The sequence below is a fragment of the Pezoporus occidentalis genome, unplaced genomic scaffold, assembly GCF_034315485.1.
Source record: "Pezoporus occidentalis ecotype Australia unplaced genomic scaffold, CSIRO_AGI_Poc_V1 ctg213, whole genome shotgun sequence".
NCBI classification, from domain to species: Eukaryota; Metazoa; Chordata; class Aves; order Psittaciformes; family Psittacidae; genus Pezoporus; species Pezoporus occidentalis.
Genome location: NW_026913997.1, coordinates 2,371,198 through 2,392,305, shown reverse-complemented (window position 1 = coordinate 2,392,305; position 21,108 = coordinate 2,371,198). Strand labels below are relative to the sequence as shown.

The 21,108-nt window shown below is 38.1% G+C and overlaps 2 protein-coding genes across 3 annotated transcripts in view; both read left to right on the top strand.

The window, feature by feature from the left end:
- The window catches only part of ALS2 (alsin Rho guanine nucleotide exchange factor ALS2), a 236,389-nt gene extending 222,380 nt beyond the window's left edge, over positions 1-14,009 (top strand). For both annotated transcript variants that reach the window (XM_062619774.1, XM_062619773.1), the window contains 14 exons: positions 162-326; positions 2,516-2,627; positions 2,927-3,004; positions 3,116-3,249; positions 5,239-5,406; positions 5,671-5,788; positions 6,240-6,397; positions 7,116-7,238; positions 8,310-8,486; positions 8,872-8,917; positions 10,502-10,563; positions 11,060-11,209; positions 11,506-11,602; positions 12,711-14,009. In XM_062619774.1, coding sequence (XP_062475758.1) covers positions 162-326; positions 2,516-2,627; positions 2,927-3,004; positions 3,116-3,249; positions 5,239-5,406; positions 5,671-5,788; positions 6,240-6,397; positions 7,116-7,238; positions 8,310-8,486; positions 8,872-8,917; positions 10,502-10,563; positions 11,060-11,209; positions 11,506-11,602; positions 12,711-12,749 — 1,627 coding nt within the window. In that variant the 3' untranslated portion in view covers positions 12,750-14,009. The remainder of the gene's footprint in view (positions 1-161; positions 327-2,515; positions 2,628-2,926; positions 3,005-3,115; positions 3,250-5,238; positions 5,407-5,670; positions 5,789-6,239; positions 6,398-7,115; positions 7,239-8,309; positions 8,487-8,871; positions 8,918-10,501; positions 10,564-11,059; positions 11,210-11,505; positions 11,603-12,710) is intronic.
- A 131-nt stretch (positions 14,010-14,140) lies between these two features.
- The window catches only part of MPP4 (MAGUK p55 scaffold protein 4), a 29,884-nt gene continuing 22,916 nt past the window's right edge, over positions 14,141-21,108 (top strand). The window contains exons 1-2 of the mRNA XM_062619778.1: positions 14,141-14,598; positions 18,635-18,679. The gene's annotated coding sequence lies outside the window, so the exon portion shown is untranslated. The remainder of the gene's footprint in view (positions 14,599-18,634; positions 18,680-21,108) is intronic.

The window sequence follows — 21,108 nt, the reverse complement described above, 5'->3', positions numbered from 1 at the left end:
CACACATATATCTGTATATGTATATAAAAAAAACAACAAACCAACCCTACCCCAAAAATAGCCCAACTGAAAAAAAAAAAAAAGCCAAACAGAAAACCAAAACCAAGCCTGACAACAGAAGCAGATTATAAGAATCTTTCTTACTCTCTTTTTCATTATAGCTATGCAACTGGTGAGGTGTATGAAGGGTGTTTTCAGGATAACATGCGTCATGGGCATGGTCTGCTACGCAGCGGGAAGCTGACCTCTTCCTCTCCCAGTATGTTCATTGGACAGTGGACAATGGATAAGAAGAGTGGCTATGGAGTTTTTGATGATATCACAAGGTAATGTGATATCCACAAATTCTTGAAACAAGTATGATGTACACTTGCAAAAAGAGTGAAAGGAAAGGATTTGATCTGTTAGTTGCAGTAGTAGTGCATGTTGTCTGTTTGATCTGTTAGTTGCAGTAGTAGTGTATGTTGTCTTTACTATTTTTTGTTTATGTTAGGCTTTCTGGGTTGCTGACCTAAAAAACTGGGTCTAGAGACTGCTTTTTGGTGCTGCTGCTGGAGTAAATGTGGGGAAGGGGGGTGTGGTGTGTTGTTTTGCTTTTTTTTCTTCCTTGCTTTCCTATCATACTCATGCCTGAAAACTAGGACCAGGTATGGTATCTTATAAGGGCATTTTGTGCAAGTGCTGGAAGTTTTATGTCATGTGAGGAGTATTCTTCCGTCTCAGGCCTGTAAGACTGGGCTGTTAGTGATCCAGCATACAGGACTGCGTAATGCTTGTACTCAAGTTATCCATTGACTTACTCTGTCAGTGTAGTGGAGGGAAGGTACTTTCTGTCAGGGCAAATTAGTGAAATAATGGTCTCGGAAACAGAATGGCACTAAATGTGTGCACTAAACGAATGCTCTCAGAGTACAGATTCATATAGATCGATATAATTTGTTTTTTTTCAGTCACTAATTTAATGCTGGCTTTTTCCTGAAAAGACATCTTTGAGAGCACAAGAAAATTGGTTTTGGCTTAACTGAACTGAGTGCCCACTTAAAAAGCAGAACAGTAGAAAGTCTGGAGGTAAAGGAGGTGTGTGGGAGTGTCTATGTGGGTATTTTCCTGAGACAGAGCTATTGCAATATATTTAGGTATTTCCTGATATCAGTTTTGCCTGTAGTCTTGCTCAGTGGTGTTCTTATACGCTACTATCAAGATGTCTCTACATACTTTTAGTCATTCAGTTACCTAGGGCACACTGAAGAGATGGCAGCTTTTCTCACAGAACTTCTCTCACCTCCAGAATTTGTAAGTGGCAGTTCATGCTGAGGGAGGAATGCGGCATTTGTTTTCTATTCCAGAGTTACTCAAATATGAGTAAGCTGCCCTCATGATAGTTCTCTTCATGGTCTCAGTAAAGAATATGTGCATGTTTGTGGCTTAAAGATTGATTTTCTTCATTTCTAATTCTTTAGCCCAGACAAATAAGGAATAGCTTCAGACACTCTTATGACTTGCTGCCATTGTTGCAACACAGTCATGTGAGCAAGTGGGATTTCTACTCTTACATTTCCATCCTGGTAATTGAGTATGCTGCTGCATCTGTCTCTTCAGGAAGCCTTCATGCAGCAGAGACCCCTGTAGCTGGCATGATGACTCAGGCCAGCATTCTGCAAGGTTATGGGTCCAATTAGCTGGAAGATTCCCCTGAATTCAGATTAATGGCTGGGCTTGCTCTCTTTACAATGACCATAATTTTTCTGGGTATTAGGAGGAAAATGTTGTGTAATAAGCAGAGTACTTTAAATAGTAGTCTGAAAGAAGCTGGTATTTACTCGTAAGCAGTCTTGAATTGTTTAATATTGTGGCATGACCTTTGTTAGGCTGTTCTCCAGAAACTTTCTACAAAATTGTTTCCTTACAATTTTTGCACTCTGATATTTTAAAAATTTCATGTATGACTTTGTAGGTCTACCTCCTATCCCCCAAGTGGAACAGCTTGGTTTCTTTCATTTATTATTCTCAAATTGAGTTGTCTGAGTTTAGGTAAAGATATCAAAAGCTTTGGTAAAAAGAATGCCTAAAGTAAGCTTCTTGCATCTTTTCTAAGTAACTGTTAAATACATCAGGCAGATGCCTGATGAAGCCTAAGATCCCATTTCATACACAACTTAAATCTTAGCTGATCTGGTCCAGCTTTATCTAGTAAGTTTCAGTCTTGTGTGCTGTAGCTACTGCTTAGGTTCCTTTGGATAGGAATTGGGCTTAGTCAGGCTTCAGCATTGTTTCAGAGTTTGGTTGGATGTGACTGATTTGCAAGTGAATTGGGAAAGGAAGTTCATTATAGTTTGCTTCTGTCAAAGGGTCTTTATTTCCATGAAGCTAGTGAAACTGGATTGACAGATCTGAAGCAAGTGCTGTATGACTCTTCTCTAGTCGTTTCTGTAATGGTCAAATACTGCATTAAAGTCAAAGAAAGGATATAAATGTGCTACTAAGACTGTATTCTTCCTACTTCATTTTATTTCAGAGGAGAAAAGTATATGGGAATGTGGCAAGATGATGTTTGCCAAGGCAACGGTGTTGTGGTTACTCAGTTTGGACTGTATTATGAAGGAGCCTTCAGCATGAACAAAATGATGGTGAGTTGAACACCCATCTGTGCTATAGTGATTTTTTCTCTGAGCATGGTCACTTCCTGGGGTAGATGAGTGTATGCTAAGCTGTGTGCACCTTCTGTTCCTCTAGCCATCTGTTTTCCTGGCCTTTTAAACTGTCTTTATAATCTCTGCTCTGTTTTATCCAGGACTACAGAAACTTCTATTTAAAAAAAAATATTTGCTAAGAATTAGTAACAGGTTTTTCAGTGGATCTTTAGGTCTGCAGTCAGGCTGCCTGTTGTAAGTCCTGCTTTGTGCTCTCTATGATTCTCTTTACACAGGGGACTGGAATTCTGCTTTCTGAGGATGACACAATCTATGAGGGGGAATTTTCAGATAACTGGACTCTGACTGGAAAGGTTGGTGTTACAGTTGTTACTCATAAACTGTTGGGGCGGGGGAGAGGTTACTTTGCTTGACATTTGGCTCCTGATGAATTTAATTTAATTTTTTTATTATCTTCTCTCAAGGGAACTCTGACCTTGCCAAATGGAGATTATATTGAAGGTCTCTTCAGTGGAGAGTGGGGATCTGGGATAAAAATCACAGGAACCTACTTCAAACCTAGTTTGTATGAGAATGAGAAGGACAAACCTAAAGCATTGTGAGTGTTGAGTAAGAAATAACTTCTTATGGTTCAGTAATACTCTGGAACATAACTATTGTCTTTTTTCAAAGGCCAACTAAAAATATTTTTTTCCAAATAAACGGTGAGATTTTGAGATGTTTTTCCTTTTCCATCTGTCTTTCCTCCTGCTTAGGAAATAAAATAAGATCAAAATCTTTGGTTTTAATAGCTGTTCTTTCTTTAATTACTATTTGAATATGGAAGTAGCAGCATGAAATTACAGGATAGCAAGCATGCTGCTGTTGTCCTATAGTTGCCTCGGATTAATTATTGTATTAATTTCTATCTGAACTGCGTGTTAGAATCTGAGTTCACAGGTGTTGCTGACCTCTGAGGCACTGAGAAAAACTAAGTTATATTTGAGTGATTAAGTCAATCACAACCTCTCTGTCTTCTGCCAATTATTCTCTTGGTAATTAACTTAGTATGTCAATGATAGCAGTGGGTGCACATTGGGTAGAATTAGCAACTGCACCTCTTTCAAATAATGCATAAGATAATAGTAGAGATATCAGCTGAACTGCAAAAGAGCATTTGAACACCTTGGCGAACATAATTTTTAGAAGTGTTCCTATAACCATATTTATAGCAGCTGCATCACATCAATTTGTTTAATTAACCCTGGGAAAGAATCATTTTTTTTTTATTTAAGTCATAACTGAGATCTTTGAATAGAAGAAATATATGTAAATTTAGAGTTACCACTATCTGGTGGCACTATATACGGGTTTACAATAGAAGTAATTGTTGTACAGAACTCAATATCTGTGAAGCATACTCTGAAATTTCAGATTAAAATTGGAGACACAACCCTAATGTTTTTACATGGATTACTTCTCAGTGTGCTTCCTGAAGCATTCACTGGTAATTTCTTTTGACAGTGCTGACACCTACAACAGGATGCAAAGTTAAGCAGGCCTCCCTGCTGAACTGAACACTTGCAACCTTAGCAGCTGTCTGCTTTTTACCGCAGTAGGGAGTCTATGAATAAATGTATGTACACATTTGTGAAGATTGCTCATGAAATAAGGGTTTCATCTGCCCTTTTCAGGCTCTCTTGAAGTTGAAAAATCTTCTGGTATAATTTGTGAAAAGGCTTAAGAGCCTACTCTTTCTGCTCTGTGAAATTGGGAGTATGGGGCAATACCAGTAGTGCTAGTCCTTTTCAAACCCCTAAATTTCATTATATGTCTCAGACACCTGTATTGAGAGAGATAGATACATAGGTAGGGAGAACATGGTTTTCTTTTGGTTATATAGGATCTCTTGAGTGTTGGCTGTCAATGAAAAGATGCCTGAGCTAGTTTTACTCTCTACTAGCACATCCCTCAGATGTCACCCAACATCATCTATAGATGCTGCTTTAGGGGCAGAAGCCATATATCTCTCCTTGTTATCATCTCTGTAGCTATGCTACTTGTACATTCCAGGATAGTGAGATATCTAGGGCATATTTGCAATGTGTCCTTGCTATGTGTATGTGTCTGAGCTTTCTGAATGAATACCAGTGAGGATCAGCCCAGTCAAGTGCAGTATCTCCTATTTTCTTGGAAATCAAACCAGTCCTTCTGTGTTTAGCCAGACCATTTCCTGGAAGACGATAAGAAAAGAATTAGACTGACTTCTCTAATGTAACAAGGTTCATAGCTGTTCCCATGCATAGGTTTTAAAAGTGTTTTAATCTGATAACATTATAATGCTATATGGATGAATGTATGTTAGGAAGGAAAAAAAAATAAGTATAGCTTTTTGTAAAGGTGTTGAAAGTCAACCCATTGATTAAATAGGCTCTAGGTTTATTCTTAGTGATAAACTTTGGTTCACAGTAGAGGCTGTTAAGTATATCAGCTATGGTAAAATAGTATGAAATAGTAGATTGACGTTAGCCATAGGTGGTTTTCATAGCTGAATGTGTCGTTTCATGACAGCCCGATTTTTAACAGACTTAACTGGCCTTTTTATTAGGCGGAAACTTGGGATTCTGGCAGTGCCTCCTGATGAAAAATGGAAGGCAGTATTTGAAGAATGCTGGAGCCAGCTTGGTTGTGAGAGCCCAGGCCAGGGGGATAGATGGAAAGCTTGGGACAACATTGCAGTGGCCCTGACCACCAACCGGCGGCAACACAAAGACAGGTTGGTTCCTGGAGAATAGAGTCAGCAAGACAAAGTATTGAGAGAGAAACTGAAATCACACTCTACTTTAGACCAGAAACTCTTGACTGTAAAAATTCAGTTAAAACAACAACAAATCCTAAACAAACAATACTCTGTCCTATAAACCCTTTCAGGGACTTGCTGATGTTTAGAATTAGTTCAGTTGTTAACTTCAGGGCTTTTTTTCCCTACTGTATGTCTCAAATAAGCGGTACAATGTCTCTGTCCTTTTCATAATTGCAGCCCAGAAATATTGAGCCGTTCACATACTCAGACACTGGAAAGTCTGGAGTTCATTCCACAGCACATTGGTGCCTTCACCCTGGAAAAATATGAAAATATAAAAAAGTATTTGATAAAGGTATTGTGACTACCAAATACTCGTGTAGCTTGTTGCTAAGGAATGATGTCAAGCTCACTTTGTAAAAGACTTTGTAATAGCTTTCCTCAAGTCCTTCCAGGTTTGCTCTTGTAATCCATGTTGTATTTGTTCAAGTTTGCTCATAACTTCCTAGTTTATTGAATTAAAATCCACAACTAAAATCATTATATACCTAATGGATACTGCCTTCAAGTCAGTTTCTGCTCAGTTACTGTTTTAATTCTTAAACATTGTATCTTAGCAAAGCATCTTGAAATACTTGCTATTTATGGCATGTTAATTTTAACAGTACTGGACAGATGACTAGTCCAAGTAGTAGTGTAAGATTTTGTACTGTCTTGACTCCTCTATGAGCTGTATGTAGTTCATACATGAATTTAATAACCTGCATTGACCTATCTGACTGGCCAGTTAACATCTTTCATCTCAGGCTTGTGATACTCCTCTCCATCCATTGGGCAAGCTGGTGGAAACGCTGGTAGCTGTGTACAGAATGACCTATGTTGGAGTTGGGGCTAATCGGCGGTTACTGCAGGAGGCTGTAAGGGAGATAAAGTCCTACCTCAAACGCATCTTCCAACTGGTTAGGTAATGAGACTCTCATTTTCCGGTCGAACTTCTGCTGAATTAAAGATGTCTCAAGGACTGAAACTGTCTAGTGTTTGTGCAGGCCAAGTATGCCAGTATCTGACTCTGTTTTGAGGGTTGCTTGTATTTCCTTAACTTTTTTGGCTTTTGGAGTCTTGAATATTCTGGTAAAATAGAAAAATTAAAATCTTTACCACAGTATATTACATCTTGCATTGTACTTCAGATGTTGCTGTAATAAGCTTGTCTTGAATATGGGTTTCCAATTTGGTATCTTGGGATATCTATGCTGTGAAAAGGCAGTGTTCAAAGGGTATAGAATAGCGAGGATGGGGACTTGGTGTATTCCATTAAAGTTCTTACAAACATGGATGAGCAGTGTTCTTATGGAGTGTTTGCTTAGATTCTTGAGAGCAATTACAGCTTTATTTGGGTTCTGCCAATCTGAAAATAGAAATACTCCAAATTATTAACTACTGGAAGCGTTGTCAGGAGGGAAGTGATGTCAAGGTGGAAAAGATATCTTTGGCATCAGAGGGGTTGGCCTGCCATGTTTTACTTCGAGGTAGATGGTACTGTGTATCTGTTAGCTATGCTGTCTTAGTCCACCATGTATTATTTCAGCTGCCTTTGTCTGTCCAGTCTTGCCTTCTAACTCTGTGATTTGTGGAAACTTTTTGAACTGAAATCCTATGTTGATCTGTGTATTGCCATTTAGGTTCTTGTTCCCTGATCTTCCGGAAGAGGGCAGCACAATTCCATTTGTGGCGACAGAGACAAAAGGGAGGCGATCATTTTGTAGTGGAAAATCTGACTCGAGATCAGAATCTCCTGAGCCGGGGTATGTGAAGAGAAAAAAAAAAGAAAACCCCTTGAAAAACCCTAATGAAGCCTTTGTTTTATTTCTGTTTTTTTTCCTTATTTTCTTTTTTTCTTGGGTGGGGGAAGAAAGATAAGCACATGTTTAACTGATGGATAAAAGCAGATTTTATTTTGTTTTCCTTTGGTTCTGATGACAGATCCTGATAAGCAGACTTCCATGTGATGGCTGCAATAAGAATCTCATCCTTATTCCATGCAGTGGTTCTTAACTTAAGCCCAAACTTGCTTTTGTCTGTTGTGGGTAAACAAGATCAGGATTGGGCCTGGGCTTCTGCAGACTAATCTGGATACACGTACTGGGGATAATGCAGGTCCAGTGCACATATACTGCGCTGCAAATAGCTGGTCATGTTGAGCTCACTCTTTAATCCATCGTTGTCCTGTCCACAGCAGCCTCAGGTGTGGTCAAAACAAGGAAGAGGGATCAGTAGAGGTGGCCTCCTTGAAAGGGGCTTCAATGACTCCAATGAGTGCAGGTGGTATTAGTAGGCACTGTGAGTTCAGCTTTCCATGTTAGGATTACAGCATGATGCCAAACTACTGCTGACTTCATGAAGGCTGGAGTGCAAGTGTGTGGAGCTAGGTCAGGGAACTGAATAGGCTTTAGGTTATTTTCCAGCTTGTGCTTTGAAGGTAAAGTTATCTGCCAGCAGAATGGGGGCTAAATGGTTAGCATGAAGATACACATAAAAGTTGAACTAGAATATAGTATTCAGTTTTTACATTATACAAGGAAGAAAGCCAGTGTTCCATTTAAAACGTATAAACCACAAAAATGCTGCACCACAACTAGTCTCCTTGCCCTTATCCACCTGTGCCTGTACTGTAAGGGAAAGTTACTTCAAAGTATTTCTTAGCACAGATACTATTTGATGGATTTGTATGTATTATTCATATACCTAATAGAATAGGCTCATATTAAATGAATGATTCATTCCAGTGGGATTTTTTTCATTCAATTTTTATAGATAATTTTTTTTAAATGTCTTAATCTTCAAGCCTCCCTTCTTTTATTTTCTTCTGTTAATAGCTATGTGGTAACCAGTTTTGGGTTGCTGCTCCCTGTGTTACTGCCACGACTCTATCCTCCTCTATTTATGCTGTATGCCTTAGACAACGAACGTGAGGAAGATATTTACTGGGAATGTGTTTTACGTCTAAACAAACAAACTGATATGGCTCTTCTAAGTTTTCTTGGAGTGCAAGCGTGAGTATGCTTCAACAATACACAGAGCTTAAAAAAAATATTATGGCATGTAACTAGATAAAGCAATTTCAGCCTTTATCTGAAGTGTTTTCTTTGATTAAAATGCATCTTAACATATTTTCAAGCTAATTAGTATGGTTGAGAGGGGGGAATCAAAACTTCCCTCTTCCAAAAAGAAGAGATATGGGGTGGGGAAGATTGGCATTGGTACAAAACCAGAGGGAACATTTCAAATTAGGCTATTTTCCAGCTATTTGTGCTAGATGTAATTGATCCTATAGAAAGGGCTGGTGTATCTCCTACAAGAACATGATGACCTCATTTTCCTAAGGTGAAAAATGCTATAAGAATACACTCTCTCAATAGACTGTTGGGTTTCTTGCAGGAAATTCTGGCCAGGAACGGTGTCCATCCTTGGAGAGAGTAAAAAGGTATGTTCACTGACCTTTGCCCAGTGTTTCTTTCAAGAAGCTGAGATCATGAAGAAGCAGTCAAAGAACTTTTTGATCAAGCCTTTTGCTGAAGAGATGCTATCTTGTTTCCTTAAAATGTCTGCTACTTAAAATCTATATTAGCGATTTCTTCAATAGCTGTCAGTCTGGCTTTGTCACTTACTGTCTGTAGTGAATTCTGTTTCAGGAAGATATTTGCTTGGTCTCCAATTATGCAGCTGTGAGAATAAAAGTCTAGAAGGGAATTTTGAAGCTGCTTGATTTAAGGGAGTTATACCATTATGTACTTTCTGATTAGGAGAAGAATTGTAAGGTTTTTATTCTTAATCCTTATCTTGCTGAAAGTGGCTGAACACTGGTCTTACTGTAGTACTCAGTCTGTGCTGCAGTGAGGGTGGCTTAATAATCATAACTTTGAACAATTTCAGTATTTATGGTATACTTTCAATCATGTCTGTTTATAATTCCTGTGTTTTTATTTGTGACTTTCTTAGCCATTTTGGTACTCCTGCCATCAGATCACCTCTTCCTTATTTATAGCTGTGGCTTGTTCAAAGTCTGTAATAATTGGAAGCCTGGCTTTCATCGTAGTAACTGCTGCACACAGATGAGCTGATATTGCTTGATAGAGAGAATTTGGTTTGTAATAATGACCACAGCTGCTGCTGAAGCCCGCCCCAAGGCTAAGGGTTCCCAGCAAGACAAGTCCCCTTTTCCCCAAATCATGAAGTTGAAGATTCGCCTGAGAAAACATGATGCAAACCTCCACTCAGACTTAAAATGTTACAAAATCCAGCATTAACACATTTATTGAGTTACTTCAGATCTTCTATAGTTTTAGGTGAGATTCTTATCAGCTGCCTGAATTCTTTACACTTATTCTATGTTTGGTTATACAGTAGAGTCCCTCTCCTTATGAAGTACTATGTGGCATCTGTCTTCTCTGAATTATGCAGTATATGATGCTCTCTGTAGCCATTTACCTGACTTGCTGGGTTATTCATTGAATTAAACAGGATGTTTTTAACCAAGACATCATGTTTATCTGCTTCTCTCTTCTGTCCTGTTTCCTTATTTCTGTGAATTCCTCTAGATCTCTTGGCAACCATTCTCTACCTGCTCCATTCAGAAAGACTTTAGGTTCGGTTGCATATAAAAGCTTACATCTGTATTTGTTCTTTTCTGTTTGCTCCTTACCTTTGATTATTTACTGGTATGACTTTTCTAGGTTTCAACTGTTCCAGTCTTATGGTTGCCTCTTGACTGTTAACCATTAAGATTTAGTGATTCTCAGTCTCACTTGACCTGGAAGATACCCAAACCTTAATAAACCAATGAATTCATTGCAGGCTTTTCTGAGTGTAAATAACACTCATAAATATTGTACATAGGCAGATTTCCTGGGTGATTTCAGTGTCCAGGCACATTCCCTTTTCCTTGCACTGGAAAACTGGAAGGAAAAGTGTCTTTTATGCCAGTGTTACATGATACTGTGCTTTTTTTTCTGCTGCTGAACAGAAAAGTTGTAAAACCTGCATGATAAATCTTCTCACGATTGCACAGGTATCATCAAATACAAAAGATGCCTGCTTTGCCTCTGCAGTTGAATGTTTACAGCAAATCAGGTAATTCTCTGACATTTGTCTTTTAATGTTTTGCTGCTCCTGATATACTAGTATCTAGTTTAGTTGGCTGTGATCCTTTACTCATCACCTTTTCACCTTTGTAGGAGAGGTCGCCAAGATGTTTTAGTTCCTACTGCAAATGTTAGCAAATTCTCCCAAAGGGCAATGATGAATAGCCTCATAAATGTAACTGAGATGTGTCCATAGGACACCACTTAGAGTCAAAAGTATGAGGATGTCTAATCAAATATACATGTAAACTTGTAAACAGTTATGGCAAAATGACCAGTGCCTGGGGAGTGTTCTTATGTCTGTTAGCTGGCATAAGGAATTCTGCTGTAAGAATTTAAGTAGGAATTAAAAAGGGGATTAGAAAAGTCTTTTTCCTTCTTTACCATTTTTTTAAAACATGGTAGTTAGCAAGTTGTCTTCCTAATTTAGATGCAGATAGGTAAGTTCTTACTGTCATCCTGCTTTGCTTTTGCTTTCCAAATAGTACCACATTCACCCCAGCTGACAAGTTGAAGGTGATCCAGCAGACTTTTGAAGAGATCTCTCAGAATGTACTGGAAACTCTTCAAGAAGATTTTCTGTGGTCCATGGATGACTTATTTCCTGTTTTTCTCTATGTGGTACTACGAGCCAGGTAGGCGCTAAGCATGGCGTCTGTCATTAGCTGAGCACAGGCTGTGTGAGTACTTGTATATAAAACACTCCTGCTTCTTTTCCTAGGACTAATTGGTAGCTTTATGTAACTTGGTAAATTTTCCATTTTGGTGCTTTGCTTTGGCCTGGAAAAATGTTGAAGAGTTAACTGTGAAGCAGTTGTAACTCCACAATGAGGTTAGGGAAAAGCATGGGGTGTGCCATGTGTGAAAAGTAAAACCATTATAGTGGTGTCTCTTGTTTAACTAGTCTCCTTCCCTCTCCTCCACATGACAGGATAAGGAATTTGGGGTCTGAGGTGCACTTAATTGAAGACCTGATGGATCCTTATCTGCAGCACGGGGAGCAAGGCATCATGTTCACTACCTTGAAGGTATGAAAATGACTCTGTTATTAAAAGCTTTCTTTGCAAATTAGTCAGCTGTGAACAATGATGATCATAGGACAGTTGTGTGAACATTAGGTTGTAACTTCATTGACGTTTTTATTGAATTTTTTAGCTAGAATGAGCAGGGAAGCTTAACTTGGAGCTTAGTATAACCTAACAATTGCAGGTTCTGCTAATAAAGTGGTGCACTGTGTAGATGTACTTTACTCAAATGTAATGTTGGTGGCTGTTGACTGTTCTGAATGCTCACCTGGAGCTTGTTGTTTCCCTGCAACTTAACGAACCTTAGTCCTTTTATAAAAATTGAGATGAAGTACTGCTTTTTTGGAGGGAGGCTGTTAATCTGAAAGTTAAATTAAAATCTTAAAATGAGCTGCCAGGTGAACATGATTGTGTTTTCTGTACAAACTGGAAATAGTTGGGTGCAAAGGGTTGTTTTGTTTTTGTTTTTTTTTCATACCTGATATTTTTAAAGGGCTGCAAAAAATGAGAGGTTTGGGTTAGTTAAAATTTATCAAATAACATATGTAGTAGAAGCAGAATCTATTTTCCATGAATGCAAGTGCTGTCTGAGGCATTTATATTAGGTTTCTGGTCATAGCTGCCCCAGTGCTTATTGGGAGCAGCATTAATGTGTGAATGGCTATCAGCAGCAGGTCAGGGTATTTATCTAGGTGATGGAAACCTTTGCTTTTCAGTGTGAGGGCTTTGAAACACTTAATCCCTGCACCCTTATCCTGTAAGAAAATATTTGCTTTTTGGGGGCCTTCTGTGAAAGGGCAAACAAAGACGTGTGCAAAAAAGTGTACATCATCTTAGCAAAGCAGGAAGCTGTGAAAGTATTCAGAGTCCCAAATCATGCTGTCTTGCTTCGTTACGGATTGGACATAATTTGTAACTTAAAATTTCCTGTTGTTCTTTTTGCTGATTTACAAGATTTTCAGTTGTTGAATGTCACTGCATCATCACTGTTTGTAGAAAGCCTAGCCCTCTGTTTTCTCGAATAGAAAAAAAGTTAACCTTTTTATGTATGATTTTTTTCAGCTTGCTGAGAGCTTGTATGTATGCTAAACTGAACTTTGTTTTAATTCAGGCATGTTACTACCAGATTCAACATGAAAAGCTTACCTAGACTGTCATTTATGACCTGGCTCTGTGGGATAATCTACTTGGCGGAACTTCACTACTACCCACTTTCTTCCCTGACATGGCACTTAAAACGTATTCTGTTACATTCTGTTGTTACAGATGAAAACACTAAGTTGTTTCTTCCGAACTTTCAGTTTTAAGATTGGAAAACTGCAGCCAGAGGCTATCTGTCTGTGAAGTGGTGATGAAGCTAGAGACTTGATTTGTCAATACCTGCCAAGAGGAAATAATTTCCTATTCTAACAGAAAGATTATTTACTCCTTTTAAGTTGATAATGCTGCAAAAAGGCATGGTGTCTACATAGAGTACATGTGAAAGTCTGGACCGCATGGCTTCCAAAGCAGTGGGATTGTATTTATTATTCCTGATTTGTCAACAGAGACGTTTGAAGAGAATTAATTGCACCACAGAACCATTTGGTCTCCCTGAATTAAGCTATTATGTTTGTTTATTTCAAAAATAGAAGAATGTTAGTATTTATAATGGGTAACCTATAGTGCATTTGGCTATAAAGGGTTTGAAGCATCTCTGTGGAACAGCATTGATAAATTCAGTATTAATGTGCTGTTGTGGTAATAATCACACTGTTAAGGACTTTCCTGTTTACTGGAGTTATAAATATACACTTACTATTCTTTCTGTTTGTGAAATAAATAAAATGCACTGACCACTTCAAATTTTGGCACTGAATTAAATACTTGAAATCTGTACTGATCAGTTTCATTACCCTGAGGCCAGAGGACAGAAGCTTTCTCTGAAAGTCCATGTGGCACAGGAATGGGAATGTGCTCTTGACCAAGCTGACCATGGATTAGGTTTGAGACTTTTGCCTGTTAACTTATGTGTCAAAGTGAAAAAAGCTGACCTTGTTGCATTTTTGAACATGTAGAGAACAAATCATTTCCCGGGGAGGGATTTTTGTGTGTCTGTGTATTTCTGTGTTTATGGTTAACTTTATTTATACCAATAACACTAGCAGGTAACTTGGGTATTGTAGGTGCTGTTCTTTACCATGGCAGATTCAAAAAAAGGGGGAGGGAGAAACAGATTATAGAAAGTTCTAATGGCTTAAGTTATGTCAAATTACCATAGATAATGCTAATCATATTTTTGAAACAGTAATCATGGCTTGTGTATTGGCATTTAAATGGAGAGAAACCATAGTGTTAAAATACTGTTTTGAACAGTGACTGTAATGTAGCAATTTTCATAATAAAGTAAAAATGATTGGTCTTTCTGAAATGATTTTTAGTTTTATCAGAGAAAAGAGTAATTCTGGCAAGATGGTGTTTAAAACTATTGCTATTCTTGGAACAGACTATAGTGATAACACAATATAGACATAATAGACTTCCTGTTTGCAAACAATTTTTGTTAGCTTAATCTCATTTTCTAAATTAGACTGAATAATTTGAGGAGAGATAAGTAATAGTATGAATAAAAGGGAAGGTATGAAAAGTTCATAACAAATGAGGGTTCTACAAATAAGGGTAGAGAGTATAATGAAGTATAAGGCAGGATCTGAACACAATGTTTTGTGCTAGATGCGGCCTTTCTGTGCAGTCATATCTCTGAATTCAATGTACAGAACACTTAACTGTAAGAAAGGAACTGCTCTTTGAAAAGGAGCTGTGCTGAACAGCTGAGTAAATCAATGGCAATAACTTTCACCTGCAAGGATCCAAATTCAGGATTTATTTCACCTGTTGTAGAGTGTAATCATTAAAAACGTTTGCTCAGGTTATTTTCTCCCTTGTAACAGTTCAGTGTTAGTGTTTGTTGTCTTCAGATGTTTCAGAGGAAAGGAAGCATTTTAGTCTTCAGCTTTAAAGTATGAAAACCTTTGTTTCATCTGATCTTACTCCCACATTGAATCTGTGCTTTAAACTGAGAATGTAAGTAGAGACTGGAAGTTTTTCCATTATATTCCTGCCTTTGTGTATACGAATATGTAGCAACTTCAAATGTTTAACTTCATTCACTGTGATGCAAAGTTGAGAACTAAGAAACCAAGAATGCATCTGCCTTTACAAAATATATATGTACACACACGTATACGTGCACAATCTCTTATAAAAAGTAGTGGTATCACATGTGAATTTAGCTTGCTGATTAATGGAAGCAGACAGCCTGGCCTGGATTATTTTTGGTCTTTCTGATATATAGTTCAGTTACTAGCTGAAGAGAATCCTAGGATTAAATGTGCTTCTGACACAGATTCCACTTTACAGCCTATGTGGGCTGTAATGCATTAGGAAATCAGTGCAGGGCAGCTTTGATCTGTGTATTTCTATCGCTAACAAAAAAATGAGTTAACCTGGAGGACTTCACCTGCATTGTTTCATATTAATTAACCTTTTTCTCACATCTCTCTCCCCCTCCCTTTTTTTTTTCCCTCAAATTGAAAGCTGGATATTTCTTATTGCTGCAGCAGGAATCCTGTAACCAGAAACAGAAGAGCAATGTTACAGTATTACAGATTCTCAGAGTAACTGCAGGAATGGTAGCTGAAGACAGAGCCTAGCAGATGAGTGCCCTGTTGACTGGGGAAGTTGCTGAGGATAAGAAAGTACTTAAGTAAGAGACAAGTTTAGGCTTTTTATGCAAGAAAAGGGTTAAGGGGATTTGTTCTGTTCTCCCTGGTAATGAGTAGTTCTAAGGTTAGGTTTCTGCGGATTAGAAAGGAGAGGATGTCCATAGATTAGCTAGGGCAGTGAGGTTACTTCTCTACTGACATCCAGCCAATACTCTTTCCCTCTGGAAATTCTGCAGGAGCTGGTGCTTTCTGTGGTGGTTGCAGGTAAGAATATATGTGAGGTACTGAAACTGTTGTACTGCACAGATGCATTTCCCTCATGCATCTGTGAAATTAGTTTCTTCTTGTAGCTACAGCAAAGCTTATTAAGCTTGTGTTATCTGTTTAATTACTATTAACTAAATATTAGATGTATGAATGGGGAGTAGGAGCTCAAAAGCAAAGTTTTTCCTCACTCCTAATCTTGACAAAGAGTTCTGACTGGAATGCCAGGTGCTATAACATTACTGACTTATTTTGCTGTAAATAGTTTTGCTTCCTAACTGTATTTGTCTTTAGAAGCAGTTTAGGGAGCTACCTATTCTGGTATGTTAAGAGTTAATGTAGAGGCATGATACGTGCCTGGTGTGGGACTGTAAAACAATCCTTTCTTTGAACTACTTAGTCATGTACTTCTAAGTTGATTTAGTATCACTGTATTGGTGTGGTGCTGATGTCAGGTGGTGGTTGGTTGGTTGGTTTGTTTGGGGTTTTTTAGTAAACCCAAGCTGTTGGCAGTAAACAGCTGGAAATGAAGGCTGTGTTAAAAGACTGAAGTGTGCTGCACCTGAGTATTCTCTGAATGCGCTGTTCCTTTAGGAAGTGATGCTTTAGTAGCATTTACCCCTGTGTAAACAAGGTACTTGCACTACTGCTGGAGCTGTAAGCTTTTGGATTAGAGGGAGGCAGAATAAATCATCGCTGACTATACCTGATTACAAAGAGTAACAAACAGCACAAACTGTTCCATCAGCAGCCTTACGTGTGCAGGTGTGATTATCTAAACCTCGCAGAATGTCTTACATGAACATAAAATTTATTCAGGCTTTTTAACTTGTGCCACCTCAGACAGTAAATGGTTCTTGGGTCAAGATAAAGCTTCAAGGGACAGTTCTCTACCTTTACTTAAAATGTGTCAATTTATTCCAATAATATTTAGGGTTGGGTTGATCTTTTAGTTAAAACACTTTAAGGTCTCAGAAAAGTGTACTAGAAGCAGGGTAGTTTATTTACATGGAGTAGAAGTAGTTGACAGACTTCAGTGGTGAGGAAAGCCTAATTAAGTTAACATAATGCGGAACAAAAGAGTCTTGAATAGAGCATGTCACTTGAGATGCTGAATGTCTCTTACTACTGTTTCTGCCTACTTAGTTTGCCGATCTATAGTGGTTAATTTGCAACAAACGATTTCTCAGTGTTCCCTGCCCTGAAGCTGATTTGCAGTCTTCGATATGCCAACTAATTAATTTTGACAAATTTAAAGACACAAGTAGCCTTCCTTGTTAAAAGTGCTCAATAACCTTCTCAAGCATATTAACTGAAAAAGCTTGTAGGAGCAGGGGGGTTGGATGTTCTGAATGTCAGGTTCTCTGGTAGTATTCCCTTTAGAGGCTTGACAACAGGCAAGATTGTCCATTTAAAGACAATTCTGAAAACTGTATTCAAAGCAGGGTTTGGGTTCCCTTGCAACTAGCTTTGTATCAGTAAGACCTGGTTTGTCTGGCAAATAGGGTAAAGGAATTTCATTTTCTGCTGCTGAAGGAAGTAAGTCCTGTAGCCCAAATTTGGGATGACATAAGGTGATGGTCTCCTTTTTGACTCTAAATTCTGGTGTGCTTAGCATGGATATCCTAGTCTGTCCTTAGTAATGGGCAGAGGAATGCCTTCTATTAATGAGCATCTGTAATTGCATGCAATACATGTGAATGGGAAGAACCTTACACCAGCTGGGAGGTTAGTCAGGTGAGCCTGTTAGTAAGAACTTCCATCTAGTTTATTTAGATCCTTGGGATGGGGAGACCCTGAGCTCTGGCCTTATCTGTGTAGATGTAAGTCTTAGGAAATGAAACTACAGTAGTAGTTCCAAGTTTTTGAACTCTGGCCTTTCCCCTTAAGCAAGCAATTTAGTAGGTCTATTTCTAAAGAACTGCACTGAAGTAGAATATTCTGGTAATGGCTTACTCGTCATTTCTAGCTACTGACAGCTGTTGAAACCAGGCTTCACAGTTGGAAGCTGCTTTCCTTTTGTTACATGAAAATATGAAACAGCTATTAATTTATGAATGAGGTGAGCTGTTGTTTAGAACTTAGATTTTGATGCTTAAATGCTGATGCTGTCAATGTGAGCATAAACTCTGCAGTTTAAAAAGGCAGCAATGGATGGAAGGCTTTCTAACTGTTTACTGTTGACTCTAACAGCTCTCTGATGGCTATACCTGAGGATTTCACCCCAAAAGGCAAGCAATTAGCATTCAGTAGCTTTCCCAGTTTTTCTTGGTGATCTGAAGTCAGCCTTCAAGACAGTGTGTCTAAAACTTCTAAACGCACTCATGTTAATCCCTGATCTGTTCTCAATGGAAGCAGCAGTAGTAGTGAATACCAGAAGCCGTGAGGCTCCGAGGGAGCAAGGGGTGAATTAATTTCACAAGCATTTTAAAATAATAATATTATTTTTAGTATTTTAGCAGATTAGGAAGTATTTTAGCAACTCCAGGAGCTATGACTTTTGTTGGAGGATGATTCTCAGTGGTGCATTTAAAAATAACTGTTTGGTAAGACTGTAGAATACTCTTTCTTTGACAGCAACAGTGTAACTTGCTTGCTTTGGTTTAGTTCCTTCCCATTCTGAGCCACTGCTGTGCAATATCTATCCTAAGCAAGAAGAATGATCCAGCTCCCAAAGGCTGAAAGGGACCTTGATAATTCTTAAGACTATTCTGGAGATGGTTGGGGGTTGGAATTTTTAATCTTTTCTTTCAACTTCCCTGTCCTGTTATAGAATATAAGCAACGCTAATTGTCAATATGGTGATGTGCCAGTTTGGTAGACAACACTACTTCAACAAAGCAGGTTTTAAGGTTATGGTAATTTCACTACAGTTATCTCAAGAGGAAAGACAGGTTTTGGTATGTATCTGAGGAAACTTCTATTAAAAAAAAAAAAAAAAAACAAAAGAAATTGAGGGGTTTTGCCTGTCTGTTTTGAGGTTGGGGGTCTTCAACTTTCTTTTAATTAGTTAAACTAAAAAGCTTTTGGAAATATTTGACTCGCATGTTTCCCTATATATTTGCAGGGTCCCAACCTACTTAAAAAGGGTACGCAGTCTGATGCTTCAAAGGTAAATAAGACAAAACGTAGGAAAAGCAGGATCTAGACTGGAAATAACTGGAGGTTTCTTCTGGGGAGGACTGGGCTTTGAAAGGGAAGTTACTGTAAGTACAGTGTGATCAGAACATTCTGGGTGGCCAGGTATATTTATGGATAAAAGTTGTAGATGCTTTGAATGAGCCAACTGCTGTAAAATCATGCATCTCCTAACAGATGCACAGTAATAAGCAAAGCTGATCACAGTTGACAACCAGAATATATTTTTAGATGTGAGTTGGTCAGAGAAACTGCGCAAGGGTTAGGGAAGTTGTGCCAGAAAACCCAGCTATATTATAACAGGGTTTTTACTCATTTATTCCTTTTTTGAGGGGGGAGGGGGGGAAAGGAGGAGGAGGGGTCTTTTTTGAGGCATGTGTATGGTGAGATTTAAAAAAACTTGACATTTAGTGTGTGAAATAAAACATATAGTTCAGGAGCTGGCTCCTTTATGGTACATCTGAAATCTTTGAATGTGCTCTTTTCTTTTGTTTTCAAATGTCCTTTACCACAAAATCCTAATGAGGATTTTGAATTAGGAGTATGCTGTTGGATGTCTGTGTAGACTATGTAAAAGCAAAATAAACAGCTGTTGTACATGGGAACTAGCAGATGTCAGCAGGGTCTGTCTTCTTGAAAAATCTGAAAAGAACGTAGTTTATAAAAGAGAAGCTTTACAATTAGTAAAATAATCGGAAATGGGTTTTCTGAAATGTATGTTATGCGGTAAGCTGTCAAAGTTTCATTTTAAGATATAACTTGCCAATTGAGTACTCTCTCTTTGTAAATGCTTCTGCAACTGAATCTGAAGCTATAGACTTTTAGGTTCCAAAAAGTGGGGGGACACAGGCAGAGATCACCCAAACTGAGGGTTACTTGTGTTTTCATATTGCTCTTATTTAGTGAAAGCCAGGAGCACCGCTGTCCTGAATGTACTTGCAACATAGGGATTCCTCTTTCCATGTCTATACCATCCCGCAGTTTCTGTCCTACCCCTAATGTCTTTGGTAATTAAGAAATAGGTATTTGTGACTAGATTTACATGGCCTGCTTTGTTAAATCCATAATTAGGCAGATCAACTAAGCTTAACAAAGGGGAAGGCAAACTCTTAAAGGAAAAGAACTCAGACTATTGAAAAACAAAAACCACAAAACAATTGCAGCTCAAAACCCTGCAGCACTGGGTGTTGGGGGAGGATCAAACTGTATTTCTGTTAGTCTTTGAAAGAGGAGCTTGTAATTTTAAAAGCAGTCTTTGGATTAGAATTTCAAGTAAGATGTATCAGTGAGTAACCTGTAGAGGTAGCTTGAGATGGATTATCAAAACTCAGTACTAAAATGTTTGAACCATTATTTCGTAACTTCTGGAGGGTTTTTTCCCTCCCCTAATTTCCATTGCCTTTTGAAAGCAGTTTTATTATTTAACAGAGGAAGCATGTTCTAAAAATAAGTATTAAGTAGTTCAGTAAAAGTGACAGTAATGCCTTCTGCTTTTATAAGCAGATCAAGATAATACTTTCCCTGCTTGTACCTTTGATGTTTTCTGAACATGGAACAATCTAGATGAAAATGGCTGCCTTTTTGCTTGACTAATCCAGGACATAAACTACTCTCTATTTAACAGAATTTGGTAAGACATTCATTGTGCATACAGTGTCACACTGTGGTTTGCTGTTGGCTGAGGTGCTCAGATACCTGATGTTACTGGTTTTTAACTTGTACTCTGAATCATCTCGATGATCTCTTGACCAGTTTAAATACTTAACTCGTTAAGAATCATCTTACAGTAGTGGTAGTCATGACAATATCTTCCAACCTTTATCAACTGTGATTTGAAATTAGAACAACTAGGATGTAGTGAAGACACTGAAGTAATTCAAAGTTTTCATGTACAGATTCCTGATGCTTTGGGACATAAATGCAGCATACAGTGTTCCCTGGGAAATTTCCATACTTGTTTCCCAAGAAGAGTCCCGCGGATTTTCTGAAGTCATCTTGTACTGTGTTGTTTCCTATTAACAGTAGATTGGAGAGCTTCCCCCTTTTTTAGTCTAATGGAACATTGTGCGTTAGTGATACATTATCACAGAATTTTAAGAGAGGGAAGAAATTTGGAAGAAAATTAAAAAAGCTTATTTTTTACATGCAAAAAGTTCAGTGCAAAATGGCTACACATTAATTAGCGTGTTGGCTTCCTGTTTTACTTAAAAATTCCTATTTTAAAATTTAAAGACCAAAATAAGGTAGTATACACTGTTCTTTACAATGACTGGAAATATAAGAGGGTTGTGTTAGATTAGCAAATAGCTTCTTTAACTCCATCTCTAAAAGCAGCAGTCAATTATAAATTGCCTGAGATGATGATACCAGTAAGGTAAGGTGTGTAGGGTTTTATTTGGGTTT